The sequence below is a fragment of the Stegastes partitus genome, unplaced genomic scaffold (genome assembly GCF_000690725.1).
Source record: "Stegastes partitus isolate 25-593 unplaced genomic scaffold, Stegastes_partitus-1.0.2 Scaffold502, whole genome shotgun sequence".
Lineage (NCBI taxonomy): Eukaryota > Metazoa > Chordata > Actinopteri > Pomacentridae > Stegastes > Stegastes partitus.
In genome coordinates this window covers 399,604-420,130 of record NW_007578233.1, presented here as the reverse complement: position 1 = coordinate 420,130, position 20,527 = coordinate 399,604, and the positions used below count along the sequence as shown (strand labels likewise).

Here is a 20,527-nt window from a genome sequence, read left to right as displayed (position 1 = left end):
AAACAGGACCCTTCAGGACACGTCCCACATTCCCTGAAGGTTCCTGTTTGCTGGGATTTATCTTTTATATTTATGATCTAGAATTGAGATCTACTAAGTCTGTTCAACAGTTAAAAATAAATTTAGCATTAAACCACCTAAAACAGACAATAAAGGAAAAAGAAAAGTTATATTTTAGGTATCGGGAACATTCATTCAGAGGCATTGATGCATGAGAAGCTGTAGTCTGTTTGTTATCAGTGTGTTTACCTTCCAGGCGAGTCTCCGTTCTCGTCGAACCAGATATCCTCCCCAGACACTCCCGTGAAGGTCGTCTTGAGGAGGAAGTCCAGCAGGTGGCTTCCATCGACGGGCTTCATGGCGTCGCAGAGCCCCACGTGGCCCGGACAGAGGTGAGTGTGCATGTCGTGCAGGCCGTGAGCCATGGCGTAGATGGCGTTGATGACGAAGCCCATCTTGCTGTCTTGAACATAGTTGTCCTCCAGACTCTCATAACCTGCCCACACAGGAGACACCGGTGAGGACTCCTCTCCAGGATGAAAAATAAAAGCCTTACGGGTCATTGCACCTCAATTTATCAATTTTTTTAAAAAAAGTTCACGTCTGTTCATCTCTTATTTGTCTGATTTTTTTCTGTGAATTTGCATGTTATTAAGTAAAACGTGTGTGAAATCTTTGGTCACAGGTTGTAAAGACGGTTGATTTTTGCATCTTTCTTTGGCGCCAATCTGTGGAGCAATGTTTGAACTGCCATAACATGAGATACAATTTAGCTAGAGTCCTGAAATTATCCAGGTTCGTTGATATTTGCATCTCGTATTTAATGGTGCAACTCTGCTTTAATAGAATAATATAAACCAGTTATATGATGGTGCACATTTGGTCCAAAAAAATCACTCTTCCACCAACCATAAAACCTTTATGTTTCACCCTGAGATGCTAATTTGTTTCTGTCTACTCCGATATTCCACCAACCATAAAACCTTGACTGCTTCTGGTATCACTTTCATTAAATAATTTAAAGAACTATGAGTTGGAAAACCGTGGTTTGTTGATATTACACAACTCTTCCAGTTGAGAGTGGTTTCATCCATCATACTTACTCAATGATTGCCCTAATATTATTCATAAAATGTAATTTTTTAGCATAAAGTATGCCTCTGACTGGCACCATACTCTACATTTTTAAAGCTCCTATCAGTGTCAATCACAGGAAAACAAATCAGCACCTTAGGGTGAGAAATAAAGATTTAATGGTTGGTATAATAACGATTTTTTTTTAAAACCAAATTTGCACCATCATATAACTGGTTTGTATTATTCTATCAAACCAGGGTTGCACCATTGGAGGCCATATGTACATATCAATGAGACTACAAAATGTCAGGACTATAGCTACTTTATTTTTCAAGTTATGGCACTTCAAACGTTGCTGCACAGAAGAAAACAAAAAATCAACATAAACCACCTTCTTTAAGAATTTTTATCTCAAAGACCACCAAATGTCACCTATGAGCCCAGATTGTACACATGTTTAACTAAATCAAAATTTACCATTTAAAGAAAAAAAAATCAGTCAAATTAAAGATAGCCAGGTGTGGGGGATTCGAGGAATTGAGGCGGGATGACCCTGACAGGAAGGGGCTTCATCGCTGCAAGCAGTAGCATGTCATGTGTCTCAAGTCGTTTCTTACATTTCAGGTGTCTGCAGCGGGATGTAACTTATTACAAAGGAGTGATAGGGTGCTCGCAGATGCATTCTTCTCATTTATTCTCTCAATTCAGGCAGCAAGCTACATGCATCTTTGCCTCTGTGGGCCTTTAAAGGAAGTGGAAACCTCAGAAAATGGCTTCAGAGAAACCTTGTCGGCGTGGAAAGACTTCACCGTTTACGCATTCGTGACTCAGGATTCAATTAGTCTAAAACTCTTAAAAAGCCACTGAAAGTCTGTCTCCTCAAGCAGAAGAATAAACCAGCTACTTTCATGCGTTTGAGATCTTCTTATAGGTTTTTTTTTTCCTCAGACAAACAGGATGAAAGTGATTCATGTGTGATGTTCTAACACACCCTATCAGTTCAGTGTAATGCAAGCTAGAAGCAGAGGAAGCAGGGCTTTAGCTGCTTTGTGTTTAAGTGGAAATTATATAAATCTACGTCATGCATTCAGTCTACTGGGATAAAACGGTGAAACAGGTATGTACTATATGTATATCTGTGTTTTATATGAGTGAAAAGCACATTTTAAAATAAATAACTGCACTCAGAATGTTGCACACTCCTATATTCATCAGTTTTCATTCCAAAAACATCCCAGTTTTCTTTTTTCCTCCTTTTACATTAGCTCTTAATCCTAGTAATTTATTGGAGTGTATCTGAAGAAGTGAAAATGACGTGATGCACTGCAGTCTTTGCTTCACTCTGTTACCTTAATCTCTTCCAAAACCCCCGTTTAATATTTGATGCAAAGGAAGTGCAGTATGATGGAGCAACTGAATTTAATATGACGATGTTAAAATATGACTGAATTTTTCCCCAGAGAAGAATATATTTAGCATCGGTTGTCCATTCTGACTGGGGTTTAATGTTTTTTTTTTTTGTTTAACGCAGTTCATCTAGTTCAATGTTAAGAAATAATATTGACATACTGTCTGTTAAAATATTCTCTATAGCTGCTATGTTAAAATTTTTGTTAAAAATGAGTAAGACAGCTGTCTGTGTTATTCAGAAACTCACACTGAATCTAATTATTCTTTTGTTTGAATCAATACTTCTATAACTTATTAGAAGATAGTAATTTACAATATGAAATAATTAATTGTCAGATTGTCAGTATTTTTATTTGTTTGCAAAACATATCAAGTAAAAATCTTTAATATTGTGTAAAAAGTTTAGAAAATTCTTATTATTTTCTGATGATTTATTTATTTCCTCTTGTGAGTTGAGCAAAATCCACATTTTTGGCATTTTCCTCAAATAATTTGGCATTTTGTGTCTCATTTTCAAGTAATAAAAGTGATTTGTTTCTTTTTTTTAAATATTCAATAGTTAATTATTGAGTTTGTTTACAGAATGTAATAGTTTTTAGGTAAGGTCGGGTTAGGTAGGGTTATTTTATTTTTATTTTTTTTTAAATCCAACACAATTTTAGAACATTTCTATTATTTTTTGTCATTATTTATTGATTTATTTTTCACCAATGTTTGTAATCGATGGTATTTTTCTAAAATAATCTGCAATTTTGTGCTTCAATTTCAAGCAATAAAATCTTATTCCAACCATCAGTGCAGTAATAATTGTGTTTTTGCTATAATAAGAAATAATCAGTTGTCAGTTATTAGGTTTGTTTACCGAATGTAATAGATTTCAGGCAGAAAGGCAATGTTTTTAAAAATACAACACAGTTTTACAACATTTTATTATTTTCTCATGATTTATAGATTCTTTTTTGTACTGATGTAGCTCAGTTTTGATATTTTCCTTCAATAGTTTTGCATGCTGTGCTTCATTTTCAAGTAATATAACAGAACACATGCTGTCAGTGCATCTCTGTTGCAGTGGTTTCCTGCTACAGTGTTTTATATGATGCAGTCTTGGCAGAGGTTTGCTTTCTAAATGCTTCCTAGCTGCATAATTTGTCAGCGACACTGTCAGTCCTTTATTCTACACTGTCTTTAAATACGATTCTTCTCCCGCTGTTCCCTGCAGCGTTTCACTGCACGGTAGCTTTATAACATCCGAGCTGCTGCCGCCACTTGTGTCAAACCAAGTAATGATCGCTTGAAAAAAATAAAAATCTGCTGGGAAACTGGCTGCCTGTGCAAACAAACACATAAACAGTAAATTCAGTTAGGTAGCAGCTGGGTGAGCGTCCGATGGGAGCTGCTGGTGATGACCTAGTTTAACAGACTCCTTTCTGCTCGCTGAGCTGCGAGAGCTTCAGTCATGATGCAATGATGCCATGATGTCAGCATGCAAGCAGAAGGACCTACTGCTGCACGTCGGGATTAGTCGGCCGCAAGACAACTCAACCTTCTCCAATGAAGACATTTTTTAAAAATGGACCCGAACATGTGTCATTTTCTTGTGCCTGCATGCAACTTAAGCCGGATCAGCCAGCTACCATCTCACTCTAATGTTATTGGGCTGTTTCAAACCAGGCTAGAAAGGGTGAAAGAGCACAATTATGGGGCTCTGACTGCAGTGTTGCAAAGAAAACAAACACAAAAACATCCCAATAGCTTCATATATTAGAGGTCAACTGAGATTAATTGGAGAATGCAACAGGAAAAACAGATTGAAATCGTCCCAACATGTCATGAAAACCTTAATATCAGTCAACCTCTATGTATATTTCCAAAGTGAGGAGCGTTATGGTTCCATTCAGAGGGATTCACTCACCGTCTTGGAGTTCTACACCAAAATAAATGAATAAAAACAGTAAAAAGGACAGCAAAGAGTAACTCTATCTCCACTTATGAGGCAAAAAGAAACACTCTAATAACTGATATTTCAATATGATGCTTCTTAGAGATGAATAAAAGCTACAAAGAAGAGATTCGGTGCAAACTCTGCAAAGGAAATACGGTAGAAAAAAAAGGTGCGATGGCAAAAACTAAATTAGTATCTCAATAGCGGAAAAAGTAAATAAAAATGGGTTTATCTTTTGCTGCATGCATCGTTTTTATATTTACGTTTATCAATATGTTTTTAAATGATTGGTTGAAAAAGAATTTTACTTGAGAAAACTCACAAAGTAGGATTGAAAACGTAAATATACAGGCTTTTATTTTGAAAAGAAATATGTATGAGCTTTTTTTTTTAAGGAAACATGCTTGTTGAGCATTGTTTCAGGAACTTAAGCTAATGCATTAATTTTGCTCCTTTGCAAATAAAAAAAAAGGATTTAATTTACCTAGTTCATCATCCTCTGTAAAGCCAAGTGTCACGGAAATGAACAATATGAAAAAAATATGTGTTACTGGATTGACTTGGAGAGAATTCTACCCTCTGGCAGTCTAATTCATAATTAAAAGCGTGTGTTCCAGTTTACGAGGGGCCTTTTGGCACCGTCCTCTGGGCATTGAACACATCAGAACCGTTCAGAAAGACAAGCGGATGTGCACGCCGGCGTAAAAATAAGAAAACCAGGGAAAAAAAAAAAAGAACAACATCATAATTGCTTGACGAGCTGTTTATACCTGAGCAGTTTCGTGCATAATTCAGGTTCTCCTGGGGGTGGCCGGGAAGGCGGCACTGGAACCGGTACTGCCAGAACTCGGGGAACCAGGGGTTGCGAGTGTTGGTGCTGAGCCGCAGCTTCAGGAAGTAGTCGTCGAAGGAGGAGACCTCTTCGGACTGCAGCTTGACGGTGAGGCCGCCCACAGCCTCCTGCTCGTATCCCTCCACCACCTCCACCCGGTCGGCCCAGCCGTCGCTGCACAGAGGAGCACACTGCAATCAGAAGAACTGCAAGAAGCACAACCCCAGTTTGTGCTGCATGTGTGTCAACATTTTATCAAAGCCTTAGCAACTGTTTTTGCTCCTGAATTGCTCTTTTACAATTCAAATGTATTCAATTTTAGAATATAAAGGTGAAAAACATTTCACAAAATCCAACATCTGGCCTCCAGCTGATGTAAAACACACAAATACACAATTAAAACCTGAACTCACAACCTCAACAAACCAAGACAACTTGTGCTGCACATGTATAAACATCATATTAAAGCCAAAGCAACTGTTTTTGTTCCTAAACTGCACTTATCTAATTCAAATGTCTTCATTTCTGGAATATAAAGGTGCAACGGTGCAAAAAATTTTTTTTTTTTACAAAATTCTGCATCTGACATCCAACTGACATAAAACACACAATTACACAATTTAAACCTGAACTCACAACTTCAACTTACATAACAAACCAAGACAACTATACACTACCTGTCCTACACATGTATGAACATTATTTTAAAGCCTAAGCAACTGTTTTTGTACTTAAATTACACTTTCATATTCCACATTTTTTTGTTTAGGTGCAGATGTGCAAATAAACATTTTACCAAAGTTACATTTTTCCTATTGAGCCAACATCTGGCCTCCAGATGATGTAAAACACACAATTAAACAATTTAAACCTGAACATAAAACCTCAACTTAAATGACAAACCAAGACAACTTGTGCTGCACGTGTATAAACATCATATTGCATCATATAAACCACACTTTTCTAATTCAAACATATTCATTTCTGGAACGTAAGGGTGCAAAAAAACATTTTACAAAATCCAACATCTGGCATCCAGATAACACACAACACACAATTACACAATTTAAACCTGAACACACAACCTCAACTTAAATGACAAACCAAGACAACTATATACTACATGTCCTGCACATGTAAGAACATTATTTTAAAGTCTAAGCAGTCTGTTATTGTACTTAAATTGCACTTTTATATTTCACATTTCATATATTTCTTGAGTATGAAGGTGTAGATGTGCAAATAAACACTTTACCAAAGTTAGATTTTTCCTGTTAAGCCAACATCCTGCTGATGTAAAACACACAATTACACAATTTAAACCTGAACACACAACCTCAACTTAAATAGCAAGTCAAGGCAGTTATACACTACTTGTGCTGCACATGTATAAACATCACATTAAAGCCAAAGCAACTGTTTTTGTGGCTTAACTGCACTTTTCTCATTCAAATGTGTTCATATCTGGAACATAAAAGTGCAACGGTGCAAAAAACACATCTGTCATCCAGCTGACACAAAACGCACAAATATACAATTTACACCTGAATAGACAATCTTAACTTGAATGACAGATCAAGACCATTATATAGTTCTAAACATCACATTAAAGCCCAAGTGGCTGTTTTTGCACTTAATTGTGCATTTCTAATTCAAATGTATTCATTTCTGGAGCATAAAGGTGCAGCGGTGCAGATAAACATGTTAGAAAAGTTCCATGTTCCTTGTTCATGCAACATCTGGCATCCAGCTGACATAAAATATGCACGTGTAGCATTTAAACCTGAACACACAACCTCAATTTAAATGACAAACCGAGAAGACTGTATATAAAAAATTACAGAAAATTGCACAACAAATACAAGACTGCACTAAAATAAAACATTTTTCTGAAAAGATCTATGAACTGAAGGTTTTCCAGAATCCTATTATAATTTTTTTGGCCATTTAGATGAAAAAACATAGATTTTGCTGCTCAAAAATAAAAAATATGACTCATGATTTATACAAAAATGGCCAGAAACTATATATATCTTGAATTTTCCCAAGGGGATGAATAAAAATAAATATCTATGTGTAAAAACCTAAATATTAGTTATTACTGTATATATTGGCATTACTTGCAGTGTATAGAACAACCATCATCTCTGGCTGCCTGGACACAAAGCACACCGTTGCAAGTTGTATTAATTATCTTTATTTGCAACCAACAGAGTAATTTTTTCATCCAGATGGTTCCAAAAGTCTCCGAGGATGCTGGAAATACCTTCAGAGCGGCAGTAATTATACCTAAACAGGCTTTTTTTAAACTATTGCAGGGTATCGATTTTTGAGAAAAGACATCTGACTTGAATGCAGCGTCAATACATACTAACCTGTAAACCCTAAACCCCGACTCTAACAGGCGTCTGAAGTCAAACACGTTTTCCACATTTTGTAAGCAGAAAACATCAATCAGCATCTGACAGAGGAAAATCAACCTGCTGTTTTATCACGCTGAGCTCCAGCAGTGTCATGTTTGAATCTGCATACAGCCACGCACACCAGACTGAAGCCTTTTGTTTCCTTGACTTTGTTTCCCTTTCAGCCTCCCTGCTGAGGGGCGGGCAGAGCTCACTGTACTTGCCGAAAGAAGAAAAAGGGAAAAAAAAAAAAAAGTCCACAGACACAATCACAACTCCGGCGAGAATTCACAGATTAGTACTGTAGCAGTGCAAGCTGCTCTCGCCCGACACACAGACTCTGAAGTGCGATTCTTGTGTCTACGCCGGTCATAATTCGTATTTATAGTTTACAGGCTCGACTATTTGTGATTCAGTCCTGCAGCGAAAGATCACGAGACAAAAAAACCCCAACCTCCTGTTGAGTGTTTTTGATGAAACTGTGTGTCGTGTGGAATTAAATCCATTAATTTATACATGCAATATTGTTTTTGCATGAAATAAGAGAGGAACACAAGGGATATTAGAGGCCTAAAATAACCAATTCTAATAATGATTTGGCATAAAAACAGCTCCTTAGACTGCATCAACTTCAATCTTTATGTGCAGAATTCCAATATTCCTGTAGCATGTAAGTGCAGCTTAACAGGATATTTTTTTCTAACTAAGAGATATGAAACTTCCCCAGATGATTACTCACATGAAGACAATTTTATTTTGCTAAATTACTTGTTACTTTTTTAAAGTGTCCAACTATGCAAATGAGGGCAAATCTATCAAAAAAAAAAAGTTGGTATTTGTGTATATTTCCAGAAATCTGAACATTGGATGAAGTCAGGTTTGAAATTCTTGCTTCATTTTGTGACATATTAGAGTCTTTTTAGAGGTTTATAAATCAGAAAATACAGTCAAGAGCCACAAAAACGTTTAGTTTTTTAGGAATGCAATGTTTGATTAATCAGGTTATGGATAAATATAGTTGAACAAACTGTATGAAATGTTTATTTGAACAAGTATGCAGCACAAACCTCACTGGCATTGTCACCACGTTAGCTTGAAGCAGTGCACAGGATGAGAGAAATATCTACTGGTACAGTTTTCTGCTGAATGACTGTGGTGAGTGACGCACTGAACAAATAATACAAATGCAGCATGCAAATGGCGTCTTTTCTCTTTTGGCTTGGAGAAAAACCTCATTTCTGTAGCTTTGGGTGGAAACAGATGGAATTTAGCCAATTGTGCATCACAGGTTTTTTATGATTCTATCCCCTGAAATGTCCATCAGCTTATGATGACCTTCAAGAAGAGTGAGACGTCAACACATCAGTAGCTCAATAGTCACTGATGACAGATTAATAAATTACACATAATAAACTTATCCAACAATCCATTATCTACACTGTAAAAAAAAACAAACCTGACAGCAAGAACGCCAGAAAAATATGTAGAAAACATGGTGGAATAAAGTAGCATTAAAAACTGTAAAAACTATTAAATGTATGCCTGGAACATAGTTGATTTTCAGCTGATTTGAAAGCAGTAAAACAGTCATTTCAATGCAACACATGGAAAAGAGCAAATTATCATTTATAACGATGCATATTTTTGAGGTGGACATTATTTAGTTTTAGTCTTTTAGTCTTTTTCTGTGATTTTGTTAGATATTATCTGTAATTTAACAAAAAAATCTGTAAAAATAACATGAAATGATTCAAAACATTTGAACTAAATGAGTTAAAACTGTTAAAAACATTCCTTTTTTTTTTTAACAGTGTCATGGATAGAAAGCGATAGATGGGTAACATCCATAGCTTTGCATCTCTGTGTTGAAGTTTCCACTTATGTACACATCAGTCCGTCACATCCAGTAAATACACAGAATTATATTGAACTAACTGCGTTCAAACAGACTTTTCTGGCAAATGTTTCAACGAACCATCTGTCTGCCATCTGTTAACCAAGTTCTAACATTTCACTTCCACCGCTGAGAATGAACACAAATGATAAGAAACTCAAACTTTGAGTGTTCATTTGTACCTTAGATATTGGCCGTATGAAATATAAATGATTCAAACTCATCTTACAAATTATCCAGCCAAAAAGTAAAATGTGTTGGGTGAAAACTTTGTGCATGAGGAATGAGGGACTTGGTTTAAATAACAGGAGAGTCTGGGACATTTAGATGCTAAAACTGATCGATACACACACACTCAGCATTCTTTTAGGGCTTATTTCAATGTTAATTTATTCATTTAGTGGCGCTGGTTGCATCAGGGGTGCTGTTTGGCTGTGTGTTGGGTTTTGGGTGAGGTCCATTCAAGTTTTATTTTCATTTTTTTATGCCGGAAAGGTGCTGAAATTCATGAGAGTTGGGCATGCTGGTACCATTTTCACTGTATTTATGGTTTGTATTGTATTTCAGTTTATCTGTGTGTACTGCATATGTAGAGATATTAGCACTTAGGTTCGCTTTGACTTTATTTTTTTTTAATTTAGCTGCATCCACAAGCTCTCTTTCCTCGTTGTTTCCTCACTCATATTGTACTGTCATGCTCCAAAACTCTTCTGTTCGTAAAGTCTTACAAGAAATATCTGATTTAATGTCACTGTCATCCTCTCACAAGCTGAGTTGTAACATCTCAAAATGGTATCAACTGGTGTTCACAGGTTATTTCTTCAGCACTGGGCCTTTTTTTTTACAAATATAAATACAAGTTATGAACTCATACCACCACTGAATTATAATTAGATCCATATATATTCCATTATATTTAGAATTTTGTCTTTTCCTTTCCATAAATTAAGACATTTCCACCATAAACGGATGCAGAAAAAGCTAAAAAATGGTGCAAAAAAAAAAAAACTCATCTGGATGCACAGAATGAAGCATTTGATGCTCAGAGATCATCCCCAACATTCCAACCTACACTCCTGTCTGTCACTACCCTCCTAAAACAGCTTTATCCTGTGAACAGACAAACAAATCTGGGGCAAAACAGTCCATGTTCTTTTACACACAAAACAGAAAAATGCTGTTTTAAAGATGCTGAATATGGCACAAACGGTAGCTCAGCCACAGGACAAAAATACCGGACTTCAAAAACCCACATTTCGAGCGTTAGAAGCCGAAGCCAGCAGCACGTTTGCTTTGGCTGCCACTTCAAGAATGAACCGACAATGGCTGTCCGGCGTGACAGTATCGACAGTACCTGACCATCTGCTTCTCAGCATCACACCCCACCCAGTCCAACGGTGCCGGTGCCAAAAACCTACAGCTCTGACGTCAACTCATGTATGTACTGTACAGATTTATAACGCCGGGTTTAATTTAGGCCAGGGGAGCATTACTGAAAGAATGAAGCTGAATTTAAAAAAAAACAAAAAAAAAACCAAGACTGGGAGTCAATTGCAAGTGATGGAGGCTCGTAAACCTTCTTTCATCACCTCCAAAGCAATGGGAGCCTCACTTGAGAGTTGATCAAATGAGTTGTTTGTTGTCGGAGCTGTGTGGGATCTGTGGTGTGAGAACAGCCGCCGCTTTCATCCTCCACGCAGCAGCAGAAGAAGAAGACGGATGGCCGATGACCAGCACCTCAGGCGTTCCGATTGGCCCGCTGCACAGGCCCGCATGTGTTCACTTTACTGCATTGCTCTAAAAAACATTTTCCTTTTTCAGTCGTCTCCTTGACCCAGAAAACACACTCGCACGCCGCTCTCCACCCTCCTTATCTTCCGTGGAGACTTGAGCAGCAGTGCAAATTCGAGTGGAAAGGGTGAGAGCGAGTTTAGGCTTCAACAACGCCCCATTTTTCTTTTTTATATTTCATCATTTGGGTTCCATGAAGGTTGGCTCTGCTCCTTCTCATCAGCCTTTGTGCATAAAAGAGCCACACATTAACGAAGCAGTGAATTAACCATGGCCGGCCTGGTTCTTTTCTTTTAGGTGCTGAAACTGCTCCTAACAGGACTCGAGGTGAGCCGAGACTCCACAAAGAGGGAATGTGTCTGCTGTATGTGCTGATATGAGCTTTGATGTTCACTACTCCACATTCCCCAGCTTATGCTGGAGGTGCTGTCCCATATTAGCCCATCCTGCCTGTGATCTGACAGGGAGCGGGAGAGCTCGCTGCGTGGATGCATTATTCATCACTGAGCCTGACTCAAAGCATCTTCTGCTTTCAGAGGAGCAACTCGGCTCCCGTTAGGAAAAGAAGAATATTTCGGTTCCATATGAACTTTTTTTTTTTTTTTCTGCATACAATCCTTTCTGAGTGTGGCTGAATATTATAATGAGGAATTCAGTATCCACGTCTGGGTCTGAAATATATGATGGTGTTTTGTCTGTAATGAATGCAACTGAAAGAGCAGCTAACTGTGGTTTTCAAGATCAGAAATGAACTTTCAATCAAAGCCGTGACGCCGTTATGGAGGAGCGGTCCTCAAAGTGCTCGCAAAGGTGTGAATCCATCTGCAGACGAATGTGATTGAAAGGTTGCAAAGAGCCACTAAATGGAGCTTGCGGTGAGATTATTTGGTCTGCTGCCTTCATAGTCATTACTTCCACAATGCCATTAATAAATGTGGCACAAATGGCTGAAGTTATGAGAAAAATTGAACAATTTCGAGGTTTTGCAGTTATTAAACTCTGGCTACTGAGCTGCATATTTCCGATGTGCATAAAACCTGGCCAGTGCATATCGTTCTCTTATGCGTTGTTGTCTGTTTTCCCCTTTAACCTCACCCTAACAGGACGAGGCAGACAGCCACTTTGCCCCAGCCTGGTTCTGCTGAAGGTTTCCTCTGCTTAAATGGAAATCACTGGATTTGTTGGATTGCCTCTCTTTAATATAAGACTCGCTTTACCATGTGATGTGCCTTGAGATGACTTATTGAACAGAATTAAATATACAAATATGAAAAAAATGAAAACTCCACAGCAGCAGGTCAACAAGCTGTTTAAAGTTTGTTTTTATCCGTGTCCACAGCAAGAAGCTCCCGGGTTTGAACTAGTAGGGTTTTCTTTACATGGAGTTTGCATGTGCGTTTTTTCACACAATCCAGCGACATGCATTGCAGGTGAATTTGTGATTCTAAATTGATTTGGTTGTCTGTTTTTTTGTGGTTGCCCTGCGGTTGACTGGTCGCCCAAAGCCAGCTTGGATGAGCTCAAGCAAATCTGCAAACGTCTACATGATAATAGACAATGCATGTGGCAATGCATCGATAGAAACATCTGCAGCTGCATAACAACTGGGCTAAATCCATCTGCATGTTGATAATGAGATTATGACGGTCAACGACAATCATCTGCATTATTGAAACAAAGGCACATGCGGCACAAGCTGGCGTGTTTTCCCTTTTGTTTGGTCTTTCCGTTTGCCCGTTTTTAGCACGTTAACTGACTTTCACAGCCATTAAATCATCTGTGGACCTACTGGAAACCAGCAGCCATGAGAAAGACAGAAAGAAACACTTTTAATCATGCTTGTTTGAAAACTTTTCACCCCACAAGAACCCAGCAGGGCTGATGGAGCCGAAAGCCTCGTGGGAAAACATTCTCCAACAAACCTGCCAATTAGGAGGAACTCTCCGGCTACTCCGAGCCGCCTCATGGCCATGAGCAGCCCTCGGACCGTCATGCCTTCACAGAAGCAGACAACGACTCGGGCTTTGGGCAGACGCTCCCGCAGCTTCCTCAGCAGCCTGTCGAAGTGCTTCTCGCCGGCGTTGCTGTAGATCTTGTCAGAATGGGCGATGCAGAGGCCGTCCTGCGAGGCGAGCTCTTTGAACACCTCCATCCCGCTCTCGCCATAGTTACCTGAGACAGACGAGAGCAGCTGTCAGGTGAAGTTTAATAGGTTCTCATTCATACGTTGACTCAGACAAATCCATTTTTTTGCTTAAACGTCTCTTTTCTTCTTTTAGCATTAAAGTGGTTCATTGTGTCCCCAGACAAGAGCAGCGCAACTGGAGCAAACGGGGTGACGGTGACCTCAGCAGCAGCAGCAAGTTTTGTCACTTTTAGGTCACCTGTCCAGATGTTTCACAGCCTACAGCTCCACTCATAAACCCGACAAACTGGCTTGGTTGGAATCCAGCTGCTCCTGAGATACCTGAGTTTTTTTTGTTTTTTTTTTATTGCAAACACCACAAACAGATATCTCTCACTGTAAACAAAGAAGGCCTGCCAGCTTTTTTGATTGGATTTTTATCAGCGTATCTTAAACTTATCTTCATACTGCATCAATAAAATGAAGAGATTAGCAACAGATGCTTCATGGGTGTTTCAGGTATCACCTCTGACTCAACGCTGTGGGAGGAATTTTAATTATTGTGATCTCTCTATGCTCTCACATGCTCGTAGGATATAGTCTCCAGTTATATCATATGGAAAAGCCATGCAAAAGCCTTATTTTTGCAAACTGAACATGTCTCATATATATTTGTACACAGTGATGCTGCAAAACGTGGACTGAAAATGAAAAAAAATACAAGATAAAACTATATTATTTTGATGCAGCTCAAATTTCAGCTGCAAAATTGTTGATTTGCATGTATTGCCATTATTTTCTCAATTAATTAATTACCTTTTTGTACACAGAAATGTCCACGTAAATGTTCCCAAAATGCACCAGATTGAAATGGCAACTGCTACTTAAAGATTCTGTCCAAACAATCTAAACAAATCAATTCTTTCAGCTTTCGTTGCAACAATAATAGGAGCAGCTCATAAAGACTCCTGCCAGCAAATACTGAGAAGAAAAGAAAAGAAAAAAATATCTGCAGGAAAGTAATCTCTGTCTCAGCTATATGCAGCTGGTCCTTATGGTATTTGAAGAATAAAAAGAAGCCTTACAGTAAATTTTCTAGAAAAAATAAAAGAGACCTCACAATAGAGAACTCCATTTAATCTCTCCTCTTCCTGAAACTGCCCACTACTTCAACTAATACCACATGAATGAGCCTCACAAAAGAGCCTCCACTTCCGTCTGCGGCCGCCTGCTGTTTGAGCAGCGGTCCGCATCTGTCATATAAAATAACAACTGCGACACAAAACAACAGCGATTAAATCGCTGCTGTGCCTGTAGTGGTTAAAAAGCTCCTGTCTGCCTCAAAGGTGGATCTCTCTCCTTCCTGAATTTCATTTCCAGTTTGCCTTCCTGTAGAAAGAAACAAGCTCTGCGAAGACAAATCTGTTGATCCATTAAAGGGGCATTGCAACAGTTGTAGACATTTAAATTAGAGTTGGATAGATGGATGCTTTATTCATCCTCTTGGAGAAATTCGAGGTACTCACACATTCAAGAAAGGTACGCAAAACAACATGCAAAAGAATGAACATGCAAATCATGCTGGATGAAGTAATAGAGATAAGCTGCTGTTATTTTTTTTTTTTTTTTAAAAAGGTGCAAAATTTCTGGTATATACAATAAAATAAAGCATAATAAAAGTACAAAAGAGCAAACTGTAAAAGTAGAACTAATAATAAGCATATAGGAAGCAAAAGTGCGCAAAAAATTAACCCCAATGATGTCATCTGGGTTACCTCGGCTTGTGTAGGAGGCTAAAAACTTGATACCAGATAGTCTGTGGATCATCAGATTTAAGGAGGCATGAAGGGCCTCGTAAAAGCCATTGAGCTGCATTATGATAAATGTGCAAGTCAGGATGCTGCTTAGTCATTCTTCAAGAGCCCCCACTGGTGTGTTATTTTGAATTAAAAAGCCGTCTTACCGTCTGTGTGAACTGCAGACACGTAGGTCCAGTTGTAGCGTTTGACGATGTCCAGCAGGGCTCTGGCCTGGAGAGTGTCCGAGGGCACGACCCTGAGGAAGTACTTGAACAGCGTCTTGTCGCCGAGGTCGATGCTGGTTGCGGAGTAGGCGATCTGCGGGATGTTGAACAGCTGCAGAAGGTTTTGGACCTGAATCGCCACCGAGCTGGAGCCGGGCCCGATGACCCCCGCGATGGGCTTCTTGGTGGGCGGTGGCTGGCTGGAGGGGACGCCCTCGATGCACCACCTGGAGCCCTCCCTGTCGTCCCGGATGGAGATGAGAGAGTCCCGGATGAACTCGATGCTCTGCTCCAGAGCCACCGACGAGTGCCAGCAGGAGTCCCTGATCTCGCAGCCCAGGGTGATGTTGGGCAGCAGGTTGGGGTCCGAGTTAATCCGATCCAAGGCGTGGAACATGGCCTCCACTCTCTGGATGCCGTACTGCTCGCGGACTTCCCCACATTTCCTGTCCGCCACCTTCTCGGCAGATGGTTGGTGGTGGACGGAGAAGAGGGCGCCGATTATAATATCCCCGTCCATCCTGGCCACCAGGCGGGTGGCCGAGGTCGGCACCACTGACCTCTCATACTTCCCTTTGGACAACACGAACGCCTCGAACAGCAAAATGGGCAAATACAAAATGCTTGTCGCAGTCAGGAGAATCATATTCGACATTGTGCCACAAGTGCTGAGTGTAGAATCATGTCCAGTTGGCCATCATGGAGGTCCATCAATCCTCTGAGGGTGAAACGGGTGATTAACTCAGCTGCTGCTTCTTCAGTGGTGTCAGCCTGCACGTGAGACATGGAGCATTAATTCTAATCAGAGCATAAACACCTCAAAAGTGCTGCTTTTACTTGTCCTGAATAAGAACATAAACGCAGCATGTATATTTCATCAACTTTTGTCCAAGTGTGTCACTGCAGGACACGGCATGAACAGAATGGACGTCATGAAACCACCAAGTTTGCACCATATTGGAAACGATGATGAGCAGATGGAAAGTGGCGTCAGATCAGAAATCACAAGTCATAATGATGCATCGAATTATCAAGGTTGTCGATGCTGCTTGCAGAATGAGTTTTGCTCTTCCCCAAGGACTCGATGGAGCTGACAGACATTTTTAGGACTCAAAGTCGACTGATATCTTCAGGGCTCAGGAAGTTGACGGACATTTTTAGGACTCGGTGAAGCTGACGGACATTTTTAGAAGGCAGAGTCAAGTTGTCAGACACCCACACTTGTCTAAAGCTATTTCTTAGCCCACAAATTTCTTTCAACAGCCCAAACTGACACACTGGAGTCCATCCCACCATCTCATTCTCATTTTTCTCTTGTCATTTAGATAAAGCCGCATTTAAAATTGTCCTTTTACAGTCACCAGTCATTAAGTGTCTGATTAGGGTGTGGATTAATAATAATAATCATAACACATCTTATTTAGAAGCGCCTTTCTGGACACCCAAGGACACTGTACAGAAAAATAGAAAACAAATAAAATACAGGCATGATGAAAGGATAAAAACAACATACAACAGTACAGGGCGAGGAACAATGTGGAGCAGTTACAGAGAATATGGATTAACTCAGTGGTTAAGAATTTATCACCAGTTAAACCCGCTTTAAGAAAAACTTTTTCTGCAAAATTGGCTACATCTAACCATTTTCTACAACACAGGAGAAAAAAAGGACCATTTGCATGCTGCATTTATATCTTTGTTCAGTTTATGTTCTTGCTTGGACAAAATCAGAGATCAGGATGTGTCATTTTCAGTTCTAACAATGAAAATGATGAAACACTCAGCTGTTGTTTTAGTGACTCGGTTGCATCATAACGCTCTAAAAGATAGAGTTTTCCTCCCATTTTCTATCACATATTACGCAGCAGTATGACACAGGTAGAATGGCAGAAATCATTAAAAAGAAAAAGAAGATTTTTTTGGTTCAAAAACATGCAAAAATTAAAAAATATACAGACTGAAGGCTTCGTAAATATCTACAGGTTAGAGCTAAAAAACGAAATATATTGCATTACATACAGAAATGTGCTGATCTGCAGGACATGAAGTTATTTCTCTTTCAAGTTTCAGCATTCAGCACCACGGACAGCTGCCTTTCTCCAGCTGCTTCTCTATTTCAACCTGCGACTGCTGCTTCTTCAACTTTTAACCTCCAAAGAAAATCACATACGAGACTAAAAAAAAAACACACACACACATCCTCCACCTGAATCATCTTCCCACCGCTGAGTCCTAATCCTCCGTGGCAGCTCTACACCGGTGTCATTCACAGGACAAGCCGTCGTCACTTCATGCACATGCAATCCTAATTACAGGCTGGAGCTTAATTGACTGAATATTCGAGCAGTTTGAGGCGAACGGTCTCATGATGAAGCAGGAGAGGGTCTGTGTGTGCGTCTGAAGAGTGTGACAGATGTGACTTTACGTACCTGCAGCAGGCAGCTCGGGACATAGTGGATCAGTGAAGCAGCCAGACTGGACTCTTCTGCCGAGACAACACGGTGGGACTGACTCTCTCTCTCCCCGGATCAGTCATTCTGAACCTCTCTCTCCCTCTCTCCCTCTCTCTCTCTGCACTGATCATGAGATGCCCCCTTCTTCTCTTCACTGCATTTTGAAAGCGGGTCACACTCACTGCAGTGTCCCTGATTCTGGAGCCACAGTTCACACACGTCAGAAGACAGAATGATGCATCCAGTTAATGACACTCTGGGAGGGAAATATTCAGATGCATGTGGGGAGGGAGGGAGGGAGGGAGAGAGGGGGGAAATGTGAATAATTAAAGGGGAAATGGGAACTTGACTTGATCGCAGCAAATCAGTGTGAAGAAAGAGGACGTTTGTGTTCAGAGTGAAAACTGTGAATGGACTCGTCAAACTTCACCTGAATGATGCCTCCTGCGTCGTGTCTGACACTGACAGATGTGATGCACTTTGCAATTCACTGCTGCAGCCGTGAGCGGAGGTCGGCCTCTGCTGCCACCGCGTGGACGGAACATGCAACTACAGCTGCAGCCAAAATCTAACTTTTTTCGGATTCAAATCAATCGTGCTGTAAGGTCACAGCAGAAACTCTGTGGAGACAAAGCAGCTCACAAACTTGCTGCTGAATTTTACATTGCATTAATCCATGTGGTTAAAAAGAAATCAAGCAATAATGAAATGACTGGGGGGAAAAATTGCGAACAAGAAGAAAGGACATATACAACCAACGTGATTTATCTGCTATGAGCATATGTTAAAACAAAAACTCACTGTAATAATTTGTTAGAAAATAACTGACATAAAGTTGATCAAATACAGACAGAAATAAAATAAATAAATAAAACATAGTGTCCAGAAATACATACATTTCAAATACGTACGTTTAAACTGTAAAATTGGTGTCATGAATGTATTGAATGAAATGAATGAATGAAATGAAAAATACTTTATTCATCCCAGAAGGGAAATTCAATTGACCTTTTATATATAATAAATAGCAAATTAAATATTAGAGTTAAGACTTTAAAATATTATTTATGTGAATTTGCACTGTTATTATTATTGCTTTTGTTATTGTTGTTTGTTATTATTGTTGCTATTGCTGTTATAATTATTGTTGAAAATACTGCTGCTATTAGTATGATGTAATACAAATTTACCGGACTACCTAGAATATTATGGTTACAACCGTACAATATTATAAAATACACATTTATTTTAACTGAATTAAATCACAAAGATAAGACCGTAGAATATTTTTAATTATGCAAATTTACCTAATTTACATAGTACAATAAAGACCCTTACCATATCAAAGACTAAATTACTTGGCTAACTTAAATATAATAGTTGAAACCCTACAATATTTTTATGATGCAAATTGACCTGACAATATTATATGAGATAGAAATGTACCTGACTACATCTAAATGAAATATTATTAATTTTACTTATGCAAATGTCCTGACCAATATAAATGTTGGTGTCAAGCCTTTAAATATTACACTAAACACAAATTTCAAAATTAAATTTATGGCAAGCTCCTATAATATTATTAATTACGCACATTTAGTAGACTAATTTAAATGTTGAGTTCAAGACCTTACAATGTTATATACGATACAAATTTGCCCGTCTAAATCTCAATAAAATATTGTGATCAAATCCTCACAATATGTTTGATAGTTCCAACAATAATTAGAACAAGAATTAGAATAAGAATAAAATTAAAGAATCAAACACACAATAAATAAATAAATAAATAAATGTATAGCGATAGAAATAAGTAAAAATAAATAAATAAAATTGTCAGTGCAAAAAGGAAATAAAATAAATAAAGAAAATAATGATAAATTATTCTTATTACATTCTTCTTCTTCTTCTTCTTCTTCTTCTTCTTCTTATTATTATTATTATTGTTATTATTATTATTGCTATTACTATTATCATGATTATAGTTACTATATTACATGATTATTGTTGTTGTTATTACATTATTGTTATCGCATAATTATTATTTTACTACATATAAGTAATTAATAAAAGTAGTAAGTTACTGCCAGTAGCTAAAACCTGTATTTTATTTTGTAAACCGTCCCTCTGCTTGCGTCACGTCCTGTATTTAAAAATGGCGGACGTCAACACTGATGTCTGGAAATGAAACTGTGTTTTGGTGCATTTCATCCTCGTCTTCAGGAGCTGCAGCTCCATGAAACCTCCTGAGGAGCAGCGGTAACCGCCGGAGCGTTCAGCAGGAGCCTCACACAGTAAATATCCGCCTTGTTTGAACCGCGTGTTGACAGTGGGACCGTGAAATGCGCATCGCTGTGTGAAAGTGCTCCCATTGTGTAACAGTGTTCAGACAGTGCTGCTCTGCTACCTGAGTCTGTGCCACCAAAACTTTCACCGAAACGAGGGACAGAGTTTAAAAGCAGCAACTTTTCCGCCAATATGTAGGTGAACACTGTGCAGGGTTTTAGTAGTCAATATATAGATTTTGCGAAAATGAAGGCCTTAAATGTCATTAAAATGATTACATTTGATTCTT

The 20,527-nt window shown here is 38.8% G+C and overlaps 2 protein-coding genes across 2 annotated transcripts in view; one reads left to right on the top strand and one right to left on the bottom strand.

Annotated features, from left to right (window-relative positions):
- grm1b (glutamate receptor, metabotropic 1b) overlaps nt 1-16,151 on the bottom strand; it is a 27,010-nt gene extending 10,859 nt beyond the window's left edge. The window contains exons 1-4 of the mRNA XM_008287481.1: nt 15,437-16,151; nt 13,271-13,520; nt 5,200-5,435; nt 250-496 (exon numbers count right to left, since the gene is read on the bottom strand). Of these exons, the coding sequence (XP_008285703.1) occupies nt 250-496; nt 5,200-5,435; nt 13,271-13,520; nt 15,437-16,151 (1,448 nt within the window). The remainder of the gene's footprint in view (nt 1-249; nt 497-5,199; nt 5,436-13,270; nt 13,521-15,436) is intronic.
- Nucleotides 16,152-20,167: 4,016 nt separating this feature from the next.
- Nucleotides 20,168-20,527, top strand: part of shprh (SNF2 histone linker PHD RING helicase) — a 20,596-nt gene continuing 20,236 nt past the window's right edge. Inside the window, exon 1 of the mRNA XM_008287476.1 lies at nt 20,168-20,246. The gene's annotated coding sequence lies outside the window, so the exon portion shown is untranslated. The remainder of the gene's footprint in view (nt 20,247-20,527) is intronic.